Source organism: Oreochromis niloticus, linkage group LG8 (genome assembly GCF_001858045.2).
Source record: "Oreochromis niloticus isolate F11D_XX linkage group LG8, O_niloticus_UMD_NMBU, whole genome shotgun sequence".
In the NCBI taxonomy this organism is placed as follows: Eukaryota; Metazoa; Chordata; class Actinopteri; order Cichliformes; family Cichlidae; genus Oreochromis; species Oreochromis niloticus.
In genome coordinates, this window is record NC_031973.2 from 23,828,465 (window position 1) to 23,841,447 (window position 12,983).

Genomic DNA, 12,983 nt, shown 5'->3' on the forward strand with positions numbered 1-12,983 from the left:
GTTTGTGTAAAAAAAAATCCCAGTACATTGCTAGTTTCTGAAGAACTTGCCCCAGCCCATGTGGCCCACTTCAAAGTCACTTTAATTGCCTTCCTTCCCCATTCTGATGCTCACTTTGAACTTCAGCAGGTCACTTTGACCATGTCTACACACCTAAATGTGTTGAATTGCTGTCACGTGAGTGGCTGATCATATATTTGCATAAAGAGGCAGCTGAATGGGTGTAGCTAAAAAAGTGCATAAGTAACAACTCGCCATGGTGCTAGATTGGCTTCCATTCAGTTTGAAGACAAGTACAAGTTTTTGTAACCTTATGTTATTAGCTTAATATTTACATGTGGAACCAGTATCAATCTTTTTTTTCATGTGTCTTGTGGCTATTCTTTACTAGAAGGATGCAGGGATACTTGAACCACTCCAACCTTACAAATGATATAAAAATAAACTGTAAATATTGCTGAGTTATTGCTATTCTTGGTGAAGCAGAATACAGCACTCTTTGAAGTACATGCACTTGAACCAATAGCCTGTCTGAAAGTATACTGATACACTGATGGGTTATCTCTGCCTCAGGAACCCCTCAAAAATCCCCCTTCCACTGACTTTCTTGCATTGTGACCCCTTTGAGGAGCTCCAGTCCCTCAATTTGGACGTAAATAGAACTATTAATCTTTGATAGGACAGCAGTAATAATAGCTGCACTTTTGTGTTGCTATGTTGAGACAAGTGGCGGGACATTTTCTCACGGAGCTCTCTACTGAGAGAGGTCACAGAAGATACCCGCCATCTGCACTCTCTCGAAAACGCTCCCTTTATATAAAGACATAAGATTGGCTCTTGGATTGGCTTCAGTGCTCAAATCCGAGTGCCATCGCTGTTGGCTGACAAGAGGGGTGCACCGGTGCCTGTGATGGGCGCCTGAAAGGGACAGTGGAGCACTTGAGATCACTTCATTTGAACCTGATGAATTTGGAGGGACAGCGTGATTACCCCCTTTTTTCCTGAGCAGCTTGGGGTTGATTTTTCCTTTTCCTTGAGCACATCACAAAAGGAAACACAGCTGGAGAACAAAAGCTCCCTGCAAAATGGTATGTGCAATTTTCCATATTCCAAATTTTTATTAATTTTCCTTTTTTTAAATATACCTCTTAGACACACTGATACAGAAGCCAGCGTGCAGCTGAGGAATTGTGCAGGGTTTTTCAAAAGGACAGCAGAAGCAGAGCCAGCTCATGTGCATGAAAATCAGCAAATTGTAGGACACCGACGCACAGTGACACGTTGCTGCTGATCTATCACTCAACCCGTCTCTCTCTCTCTCTCTCTCCCTGTCAGTAACACTCTCTCCATTCGGTGCTGCGTGCGTCCTGCCGCTCTGTCTGACTCCTCGCCAAGACTTTCCTGTTGGAGGCACACTCTCGAGCGCGCGCCACCTTATTTTATTTTTCATTCTCTTATGTTTTTTTTTTTTCAAGTTTTTCCTTTTACAAACGTGGACTATTTCTCGGAGGTAACAATGGCCTGAGAGATGTAGCGCGATCAGCAGCTCTGATTAGGGCGACTGAACGCCGGCGCCGTGCGTAAGTTAGGAGCAGGTGGATGGAGAGGCTGGCGGGATGCAGCTTTCCAGTAGGTCAGAGCCGCTTCGGGGGCGGCAGGACTTCTCATTCTCGGGTTCTCGGGACACTTTTGCCACTATGGACGTGATATGAGGATGGTATTTTTCTGTGGAAAAGTAAGTGATGAAATTGGTGGGGGCCGGGGAATGAGACTGAACCAATTTTTAAGAATGATCTTTAAAAAAAAAAAAGTCATGTTCATTCATGTGCGGACTTTGCTTTGCTTGTGCGCACTTTAGTGGGAGTCTGATGTATTTTGGGGAGGTTCAGACTATGATGAAGTTGCGCATACACACAATGGAGGAATTTCACTTACTTTTACTTGCTTAGTCTTTGGCAAGAGAAAATGTTCAAATAAACTGAAGAAAAATTTCTAGTATAGTTTCTGATTTTTTTTTTTATTTTATTTTTTTTAATGAGTAGGGCAGTTTTGCAAAAAATCATTGGAACAGGTGCAATCCAGAGACAGCGGCTGCTTGGCAAATAAAAATCCCTGTCGGTTAATAAGTCATAGGTTCGGTGCCCTGTTTCATCCCCGTGTCACTGACATGAACGATAAACCAAACCTGCTCATTATTCAGCCGCTGTTTTCCGCGCCGATGTGATGGAAAGTTTCCTGTTGGGCGCGCAGTTTGCAGGTAAGCTGTGAGGCTGAGCCGTGCCACTGCCGATTCCTCGGCATCACTGTTCGCACAGCCAGAGCTGAGCCAAGACGCAGCACCTGACACCCATCCCGCATTTTTTGTGGGAAGCAAAGCTTATTGGATTTTTTTTCTTTTGCAATTATTTTAATAAACAAAATCCCCCTGCTTAAGTTAAAAATGTGATTATCCTGCTTTATAATAAAATTACATGAGGTACCAAAAAAAGCTGCTAATTACCCATCCCTCCTCCTGCTAGCAAATAACACTATACAATCTCTCTTTCTCTGACACTCCATCCTCACAGGCAACTGTGGCGAACAGAGCTTCATCTATTTCCAAATGCCAATATTGATTTTAGAGAATTTCTGTTTTATTTACTTTTTTCTCAACTGAATATATCAGTTTGGCGTGTTTAATTTCAAACGTGATTTTTCTAAAACACTGTTTTTTGTATTGTTCAGTAGTTTGGGGGGATATTTTGTTAGCAGTTTGGGCCGCCGTTCCGGAACTTGCAGTTACCACCAGTAACCACAGGTGTCGCTAAAACAAGGACCACTAAGCAGGAATAAATTCCAAATTTTATTCACAGTCCATGTTCACGAAAGAACAGTGTAGACACCAATAATTAGTCTAACAAAGGATTCCACTGAAGGTCTACACTGAAACTAATCTGAAATTAGTAAGTTCTACATGTTAAGCTGTCCATGAGAGGAAGGCGAGGCAAGGTTTTAAGGGCTTAAACAATTAATTGCAAGAAAATCAGTTTGTGGAATGATGTCTAGTGTGATCCAGAGGTGTAAGCATTTCACTTGCCATCTCCTGAATACTTGTGTTCAATCTTTTATGACTATATATCTTGTTTACTCAAAGTGGATTATCTAAATAGCCTTACACAGGCTCATCTCGTGTAAATAATGAAAGCAAGAAGTGGACTATTGTCCTTGGTGAGCCAGACCTGTCACTGGATGGGGAAGAGTGAGTGATCCCGCTCCAGTGTCAGAGCTGTTTGTCCCCGAGATCAATTGAATAAACATTTGTCTTCAGCTCCCCGGTGCCCTTGGCGTTCTCTTGCTCAGGCGTCCTTTTTTTTTCTTGCATGTATGCATAGGTGGGGGTAAACACACATTAGCACACTCCCCCGACCTGTAGCATCACAGGATTTATGGTCTGAGTGAGAAAGGAAGAAAAAAAGGCATCAAATTCAGCATCTGTATGTAAACGTAGAACAGTGGAAACAGGCATAATAACCTATAGTGATAACCAGTCTCTCTGTATCGCTCACCTTCAAACACACAGCCACCTGATCTCTTGCTGTCAGCTGTGCTACCTTTGCCTGACATATGAGCAAAAATGTGCAAATGCAAATGTTGGCTATTCAATAAGTAAACAGTTTCATGTTTGAGGTAATTCCCAGTCCCATATTTGGTTTCCTTACTGTTTTTCTTTTTGTCTCAAATTAAGGAGAAAGTGGCAAAAATGTTATATTTATGAAACTGCACATCATGTACAATTTAGTGCTGACTATCTCCTCTCTGCTGCTGCATGCCAAAAATGTTGCTGTGAGCGAAATAAGCAGCATTGAGGATAATCACACACAACATATAGAGATACTATTTAGAGCATTCTCTAGAGAGAATATTGTACATGATACTCTGGTGAGGTGTGAAAGCAGTTATGTAAAGTAACCTTGCAACTGTTGCCATGGATCTTGGAGGACTATTATTATTATTTGTCAAAAGAAATGGTCCCTGTTCTTCAACCCAACTTATTACTTTCTATTCTGCTGTCTCTCTCCCCACCCATCCTTCTCTTTTACTGTCTCTCTACAGCTGAGATGTGATAATTGATGCTCCTCCTACGTGAAAATTTCTGAGTCATCCCAATCCCTAGAGCCCCACACCCTTGGAAGTCAAAGTCTTATATTCCCAGGACCCCAGGCTCTCACCTTTATCCTAGAAACTTTTTGTAGTAAAAGCAGTTCTTTGAAACATGTCAGTTGAACCCTAGACTCATTAATATTTCCCATCATCACTGTACCCTTTTTGGATTAGACAACCCCTTAAACCTTTAGGAAATTAGACCCCATTGCTCTCAGCAGTCATGGCCTTGGATCAGTTGCCCTTCCTTCCAACTTCCCCTAACAATTCCATCCCTGAGCCCTTCTGGTACGACATCCAAGGGAATGACTCCGACCTGGGCTTCAACATTTCCCAAGACAAGGAGCATCACCAGGACAAGACCAGCTCAGTGGTCATTACCTTCATCTACTTCATGGTATGCGCTGTGGGATTGTGTGGTAACACCCTGGTCATCTATGTTATTCTACGTTACGCCAAAATGAAGACGGTGACCAACATTTACATCCTCAACCTGGCAGTAGCAGATGTTCTGTGCATGATGAGCCTGCCATTCATCGCCCTGCAGCTGGCGCTGGTGCACTGGCCCTTCGGAGAGGCTCTGTGCCGAATGATCATGAGCGTAGGTGGGTGTAAAGCATATGGCTAATGGTTCACAGCGGAAACTCGGCAAACATTTTGATGCTGTTTGAACAACCATTTGAAATGTCAAATCTTGGTTGAAAAATGTGATTAAAAACTGTTTTAAAAAACGGAAGTCGTGCCAACACGTAGTTGGTGCTCAATCACATCAGACCTGGTGTTAAAGCGTTCCATTTGCTAAAGAAAGGTAATGAAACTAGATACAATGTGACGCGTTTACATGATTTCTTGTTTCTAGTCTGTACGCTAAGCAAAAACTGGTTGTGTTCTTTTTTTTCCTCGGTTCTCACAGGAGCATAAATGCAGTTTTTAATCAAGTGTTACTGACTCTAAACTCAACTTCTACCTTTCTCCACTCCTCTGCTCTTTCTTATTCTTTACACCATCCCAGACTCTCTCAATCAGTTCACCAGCATCTTCTGTCTCATGGTAATGAGCATCGATCGATACCTGGCTGTGGTTCACCCTATTAAGTCTACAAAATGGCGGAAACCCCGTGTAGCAAAGCTAATTAACCTCACAGTATGGGGTGTGTCGTTGTTAGTCATCCTGCCAACTCTGATCTTCAGTGGCCTGAACAAGGTTCCAGTGTGTGGCATTGTGTGGCCGGAGCCTCAGGATGTCTACTACACGGCCTTCATATTCTACACCTTCTTCATTGGGTTCTTCCTGCCGCTGGCAGTTATATGTATGTGCTACCTGCTCATTATAGTCAAGGTAAGAGCCTGCAACTGCACGTGCTAAATTACACAACAAAAATCCAACAAGATTTGGTTACATTGCAGATTCAACATTTTGGTGGTCCACTTTAATTAGTTTGAAATGTAAATGCATTGAGTCAGCTCAGAAATCAACAACATAGCCACTGTCTCATAAAAAAAGCTAATAACAGTCTCCTTTTCTTTTTTAACTAAATAGATTTTTTGCTTCACCTATTATGCAGTACATACATAAAGGAAAAGAACATTAATCCAGATCCTTTGATCCTATGCTTGCACTTATGACACTATGCATACTAAATACTTCTTTGTGGAGTAAGTGATTTCCACATGATTTGGATTTGGGAAGTCTGGCTCTTTTCCCAGCTACAGCATTTTGGGAATATTTACAGTCTTTTGAAGATACATATGACTAAATCACTTTATCATGCATAAACACCAAATAATGCCACAACACATAAAGTGTTGAAACCTGAAAACGTTCCCCCGTAGTTAGCTAGATAGTTAGCACTGAACTCGCTATTTTCAGTGACAGTGCAGCCTTTTGCTAGTGGCTGAAAATTGATTAATGGTCTCTTCCTTTCTGTTTCGTTGCCAAGATGGCAGCCATTGTGCATAACGGGTGTGCAGTGTTATTAGTACATTCCAGGGTCCTTAATCGTCAGAATCAATTAAGCTGGCCGGCTAATATGTAACATGTAAATATGTTAATAATGTCTATTTAAACACTTTTCTGTCATTATTTTAATGTTGGCTTGAAATAAAATGTGTCCGTCTGTTATTACTGCAGCTTACTGTAACTGCTGCATGCGTGTGAATTTCACGTTTTGGAGAGGCAAAGCGTGAAATGGACACGGTGGACCGCCCTGTCTGTTACACATTTTGCTGTGATATCGGGTTGATTGTGAACACACTTATGCACTGAAATTATCAAGTGTAAGTAGACACACTATGATCAACCCATAGATCACTGTTGTTTTTACAACAGGATAATAGGACTTTGATTTTGGCTAGCTAGTCCTGAAAGACTACCTAGCCCAGCTAGGAAAAAACCCAGATAATATTAGGAACAGTTTCTATGGAAACACTGTACTTTTTTATTTGGTAACTTTTAAGCCACTGACAGCCATTCCCTTTGCCAGGTGAAGTCATCCGGATTGCGTGTGGGCTCCACAAAGCGTAAGCGTTCAGAGCGCAAGGTGACCCGGATGGTGTCCATCGTGGTGGCGGTGTTTGTCCTCTGCTGGCTGCCTTTCTACATTTTCAATGTCACCTCTGTCACCGGCTCCATCAAGCCCACCTCTGCTGTGAAGAGCACGTTCGACTTCGTGGTGGTGCTCGGCTACGCTAACAGCTGCGCCAACCCCATCTTGTACGCCTTCCTGTCAGACAACTTCAAGAAGAGCTTTCAGAATGTTCTGTGCTTGAAAAAGGTGGCAGGCCTGGATGAGGTAGAGCGCAGCGACAGCAGGGCAGACAGGAGCAAGATGATTAACGAAGCTGCGATTATTAATGCCAACCTGTACACTCACAGTCCTACCCTGCTCAATGGCGAACTGCAAACCAGCATTTAAAGGAGTGCCAGTAACAGACTGACAGGCTGCCAGTGTACTGTGGTAACCCCAAGTTAAAACACATATGAGAAAATGGATGATGTAAGAACTGCTCCTGGACACTGACGCATGAGCAAAGTCGAATTCAAAAATAAACAATTTCTTAATCTTTTTAAAGGTCAGGGGAAGTGCACTGACTCAAGCTCAAAACTCTTGTTAATTGGGTTAATGAAGCAACTTGAGCTTATTAACCCTAAGGCGGAGCAAGAATATGTATTTTACTCAAGTGCTTTTCAGAGATAAGTGACATGAAACATTTATAAGAACGCTGTTTGTGCTTGCCAGCTTCAAGCTTTTATGGAGTTGCCCGAAATGATCTTGAGGAGGCAGGATGTGAAAGTGGAGCGTGGTGGAAAGGACGAAGAAATATTTTGGATAGTACTCCAATGGCAGAGAGAAGTCTGAGGGGACCGAGTACCATCCTTGCTCTAGTTGACTGATTTTTTTCTCTTTTTTAAAATGTGTATGTGTGTGTATTAGCTAAAAACTTTAGGCACCGATTTCTCCGGATGTGGAAGTACCATGGAGAGAAGTAGGCAAAACATTTGAGTGAAAAACAGCCAGCTCTGTAATTCCCCAGAGCCTCAAAGATAAGAATCTGAGTCTACAACCTGAAGGTTCATGCTCATATTTTATTCATATCAGGTGATTAGTCTGGTCTTACATGATCAGCGGGGCAACGAAACGGCAAAGCCGACAAACAAAGGATGTTATTTTCTCTCCATTCAAGCTGGTATCAAGATGGGAGAAGCTACAGATCTGCAAACCTCTGAATATTACATCCTGGATTATTGATTTAGTGAAAGAATGGGAAACTGTGTCTGTCTCTAACCTTGTTCCCTTACAACAGTTTGACTTTGTGCATAGGAAAAAGGTTTTCTCTCAACCTCTTGGGAAACTTTCTACATGTGGATGAGTGTTGAAATCAAAAACAATTTTAAAGGAAAAACCTGCTGTTACGTTGTGTATTGCTGAGTTTGTAAAGTCCCATCAAAACTATTTTTACCATATCCTGATCTTTACATTACTTTGTGCTGTTGTAAAGAGCCCCCATAAGTGTAAAGTGCTGTGTTTTGGCAATGTACGAGTTCCCAATTCAATGTCGTAACGCTCTGCTCAGATTCACATTTGGTTCAGCCAGCGTGTGCCTGCAAAGATGCCGAAATTTCACAGAAGGCGGACAAATGTGTCATGTAACCGAACAGGGAAGGAGAGAGAGAGAGAGAGAGGAAGAGATGGATAAGGAGACGCAGAGACATAAAAAAAAGAACTAAAGCTTGTGGATGCAGTGTATGCACTGAGAACACAACACACATGAGGACAATGCTTTGAAGACTGAAGCGTGCTGCGTTAGCATGACTGACAGGAAGAGATCAAGGTGGCTGTGTGCAGAGGTGAGTGATACAGAGGGACTCTAAAAAGACAACTTAAAAAATAATGCATTATGTGTTGAAATCAAAGTCAAAGACACAGAGTTTCCAGAGCCTGGATGTATTTCTTCATAAATAAATGTAAGGATAGCTCAAACATACAATTTATACAGTCTATTACATAAAAAAAAGTCATTTGTCATGGACTTGTTTGCTAAATGTTAATAAGAAACACGACCACGAGAGGCAGCATAGTCTAGTAAAAGTTGATGCATTTGCACTTCCGTAAAGTCCTTTTTTAAGGAATATTAAATGGAGTGCTTTTGTTGATTTCCTGTTGCAGTGATGGGTGTCCATATTAAACATGTAGTTTGAAATAATGAGACTTGTAACATCTAAGATCCAAACGTTTGGTCTTCATGATCTGTTTTTTCTATGCTCGGCTCTGTAGGATGTCAGTGAGACAGAATATTCCTAAAATTATCATCTCAGGCTTATAGCTCTTGCTGTGAGCACGAAGCTCCGCCTTTTCAGACCTTCTGCTTGCGAGGGGCAGCCAATCAGAAGAAAACTGGCAATAGAGCTTGTTTCAGACAGAGGGTGAAATGAGGTGCTGCACAAAGGCTCAGTATGACATAATTTTGAACTGACTGCGCAAAGCTAAACCCCAAGAATAATTCATGTCATGGAGCTGGAAATTAGCATAATAGCCCCTCTTTTAAAAATCAAGGACACTGCTGCTGGGAACATGTCACACATTTCTGGCCACATTCAAGTTTTATGTCCAAATCAACAAACAGTTCTGCCAAGTTTAGTTATTGCTGTCACATATAAAAATATCAGGTCAAAACAAAGTTAAAACCAACATGTAGTTGGTCTTCACAGTCACCAGTATTGTTGGGGGACTCTAGAGTTTATTGTTGCGGTATATGGCAAACAGCATTATAATCAACATATTTTGAATAGTATTTCACTATCTCTCAATTGCATTTAATGCATTGAATTAAGAGTGGAAATAATAAGTAGACAGCTATAGCTTAAATTTGCGAGCAAGTCTATTATAACCGGACATTTATATATATTTAGTTCTATATTTTGAGACTCTGGGTTGCTTGCGGGTTGGTTCAAGCCTCGGCAGTGTTGGTCTGTCAGTTTACTATTTTGCTAAATTGATCAGACCTCTTTGATGACTTAAAGCTGTTTTGGCGATCCCTTAAGATTACATCAATTGCCATCGTCAGGTCTGTCATTTACGCTATTTGATAATGTGGTTTAAAATCAAAATTACCTACAAAACTAATGGCACTTTTACCATGTTCAGATGGAAAGAAGTCATTGGTTCAGCAGGTTTAAACGCCTGTATACACATTTAGATAGATAGTCTGTGTTCCAGAACATACAGAGCTGAATAGAGAGCATGGTATAAGGGAAACATGAATGTGACTTTTCTGTCCAGAATAAGGCCCAAAATAAAACAGTGAGTTTTGAAAAGTGCCAATTCCATTCATAGTCTCCATCAGGATTTTGACCGTGAGCTACATAATACTGAATCAGTCAAAAGTAGATGTCCAAAATTTAAACAGCAATGCCTCTGATTGGTTAAAGTTGGTGTTGTAATGGAAATGTTCAAACCCACGAACACTTAATGAGGATGAAATATAAGAAACCCTAACCCCAAACACACACAACACAAATTACAAAATTTATTCAAAAAGACTACAGTAATGTCAAGGATAAAATTCAGGAAGTCTGGAAGATATTCGCTGAGGAATGTAGTAGTTCCTTCACCATTAAAAGTAATTATATAAACAGATTTTCATGTTACAGTTCACCTGGTAGCTGCTCAGCTTGGGTCAAGGCTTAAAACATTTTATATGAAGGTTTTCTGGAGAAATTCCCTTCTGGAACTAAAGCCCTTGGAAAAGTAGGCACTCATTGATGCTGACATCCTGACAATTATATTATACAGATATTTAGCGAGTGTGTTAACATTTTAACATTGTGTTTAGCATGTTAGCATGCTAGCTTTCCTTGGAGTTTGCAACTCAGTCAGAAACATTAGCAAGATGTTAACAAAGAGTAAAAAGGGTAAAAATGTTCACTAAATTTCTGCATAATAAACTGCTATCATTGTGAGGATGTTAGCATGCTAAAGTCAGCACTTAGATTGGAGCCATGGACCCACAAGGGCTACAGGATATGTTTAGCCTCTTTGATTTGGAAGTCAAAGTCAAATTTGAACTTACTTACAGCTATTGGCTAGCAAACACACAACCAATATAAATATCATTTATACAGTTTGAACAAAATGGGCTTCAGCAAAAAGACCTTCACAATAGCCTGAATTTAGAAACCCTTACCACGTCCACAGTAGCCATCCTGTTCTGTTCTACCTATAATGTTTTTACTCATATCCACTTCCACAAGACACCTTCACAACACCTGGTTCCCAGACTATTTGTCAAAGCCTCTGCAGCAGCAACAAGATTGCTGGGTACACGCTCCACTGTCAGATTGAGTTGGTTCCAGTATATCAGTCAGGCCGGAAGCCCACAGTCAATGCAATCAAAACAGATGAGGTAGAAGAGGCTACTCCTAATAATATTAATGTGAGGCTCTGCACACACAGAGAGGCAAGTCCCAGTTTGTAGCAGGCAACACACCCAGTAATTTGTCGTGACATTCTGTCTGTGTTGTCACTGCTGCAGGTAGTATTTCCAGCAGGGTCAGTCGCACCTTCAATAACAGGTCAGAACAGGATTACAGAGATACCCTATGAATCATGTTTATGGAAGTTCATATCATGCTGTGATTTAATGTGCTTTAGCCCTGTTTCATACTCTGTCACACAGACATCCTTGGTACCATAGTTTGAGAAATACATGAAATGACGATGGTGACCGGACTGTGTATGTAACAGCAATCAAAGAGTGAACAGAAAACAGGAACGTTAATGAAACATCCAGTATATTTTAGTATGTTTTCCTTTTTCTGCTTTACTAAATAACATGTGCACCGCGGTGAAAAAACTCATTTCAGATCCTCACCCACTGCAGTTAAGGTATTTAGCGTCTGCAAGCCTGCAGTGTGAGAACTGCTCTCCCATCATCCAGAGTTAATTACTTGAACTCTCTGTGTTTTTCTATCTGTTTCTTTCTCAGTCTTTCAGTCACATTCACGGCTGGTGGAGTGAAATGTGAGCTGACGCACTTTTTACACCCACCTAAAGTGAACGGCGAAATATACTGAAACATACTGAAGAAAACACACAAAACACCATTTCCACCGGCTACTCGGACACGCTAAATGTACTTACGGGACCATCGTGGTGTTTAATAGATGTTGATGAAGATAGTTTGTGCCAAAGCCAGTGTAAATGTAGCGCTCAAAGGAGAGCTGGAGGAATGAGACGCTGTTTGTAGTAGCTGCTTTCTTTGTCATTTTGTGAAGTCAAGACCTGGAATTAGGTCATTTTATTCGCGAAAAAATGTAAAAATGAATAAATAAATTAGCAGGTATCTTGGCTAGTTACTTGCTGGGTACAATTCAGCACCTAATGTGAAAAGGGCAATAGTCTGCCTTTCAAGGCCGGTGCCCATCACTGTATAGTGTACAGACGAGAGGCAGAAGCAGAGGCACGGGAGACCTCTGGCTTCTTGTATGCCGTTTCTTTCCTTGGAAACACTCGTTAATTTGCGAAGGGCTAATAGTGCATTCCTCAGGATGCACCTTTCGTTATAAACATTAAGTATATCTATGGTATCTTCTGTTTGTTCCTGCATGGGGATGGTGGCTTAATATTCCACTTTTTGCATCACAGTACCAACCAAAACCAGTGTTACACACTTTACTAGGTGATGCTTTTTTTCGTTTTTGGTAATACACAGAAAGAAAATGCATAAACATGCACCCTAGTCTCATAATAGGCCATCATTTTCTGTCATTTTAGGTTAAAATCAGGAGAGTCTGGATGAATATCACACTATAATCCTGACTACACGAACTGGTAATAAACTGCTTGATACCGCCATGTGCAGACGTGATTATGTACATTTCTGTGCTGTTACTTTTATCGATGTGCCTTGAACCCAATCATGTAAAGACATCAGTGTACAAGAAAACTTCATTCTCACCCGTTACTCCCCAGACACCAACCAACCAAAGGCCTTTGTACTCTAGATGTTGGTAACTGAAACATAACAGAGATGTAGTGTGTATTACTTTTACTGCTATCTCCCCAGCGTACAAAGCTTCTGTTTGTGTGCTTTAATGTCAAAAGCTGATGTTTATTTGTGACTCTGTTGTTGCATACTGTAGAATATAACGTGATCAATGATTGTAATGGACAGGTCAGTGTCCTTGTCTCTGCAATTAAAATGCGGGCCATGGTTAAACTGGTGTGTTTGTGAGTTCCTGAATGCACATTTGGCTGTGAGTATGTGTTAGTGTGGACTACTGCCTAGCTATGAAGTTCCTGGAAATGCAACTTGAAGGGCCTTCCACTGGAATGCATAACTTGG

At 41.2% G+C, this 12,983-nt stretch overlaps 1 protein-coding gene across 3 annotated transcripts; it reads left to right on the forward strand.

The window, feature by feature from the left end:
• The first annotated feature begins 919 nt into the window (after positions 1–919).
• LOC100695795 (somatostatin receptor type 2) lies at positions 920–12,609 on the forward strand. Of its 3 annotated transcripts, none has more exons than XM_005447997.4 (4): positions 920–1,088; positions 4,093–4,745; positions 5,153–5,478; positions 6,623–12,609. In XM_005447997.4, the coding sequence occupies exons 2-4, from the start codon at positions 4,364–4,366 to the stop codon at positions 7,052–7,054; spliced, it is 1,140 nt and encodes a 379-aa protein (XP_005448054.1). In that variant the 5' UTR covers positions 920–1,088; positions 4,093–4,363; the 3' UTR covers positions 7,055–12,609. The 3 variants fall into 3 exon arrangements, with proteins under 3 accessions (XP_005448054.1, XP_005448053.1, XP_003438730.1); XM_005447996.4 differs by lacking the exon at positions 920–1,088 and adding an exon at positions 1,322–1,735; XM_003438682.4 differs by lacking the exon at positions 920–1,088 and adding an exon at positions 1,848–2,257.
• The last annotated feature ends 374 nt before the right edge of the window (positions 12,610–12,983 follow it).

Excerpts from the sequence above, each read along its gene's own strand:
- LOC100695795 (XM_005447997.4), top strand. The coding sequence starts at position 4,364 with ATGGCCTTGGATCAGTTGCCCTTCCTTCCAACTTCCCCTAACAATTCC. Across the intron at positions 4,746-5,152 it reads CCGAATGATCATGAGCGTAG|ACTCTCTCAATCAGTTCACC; the intron begins GTGGGTGTAAAG and ends ACACCATCCCAG. Across the intron at positions 5,479-6,622 it reads ACCTGCTCATTATAGTCAAG|GTGAAGTCATCCGGATTGCG; the intron begins GTAAGAGCCTGC and ends TCCCTTTGCCAG.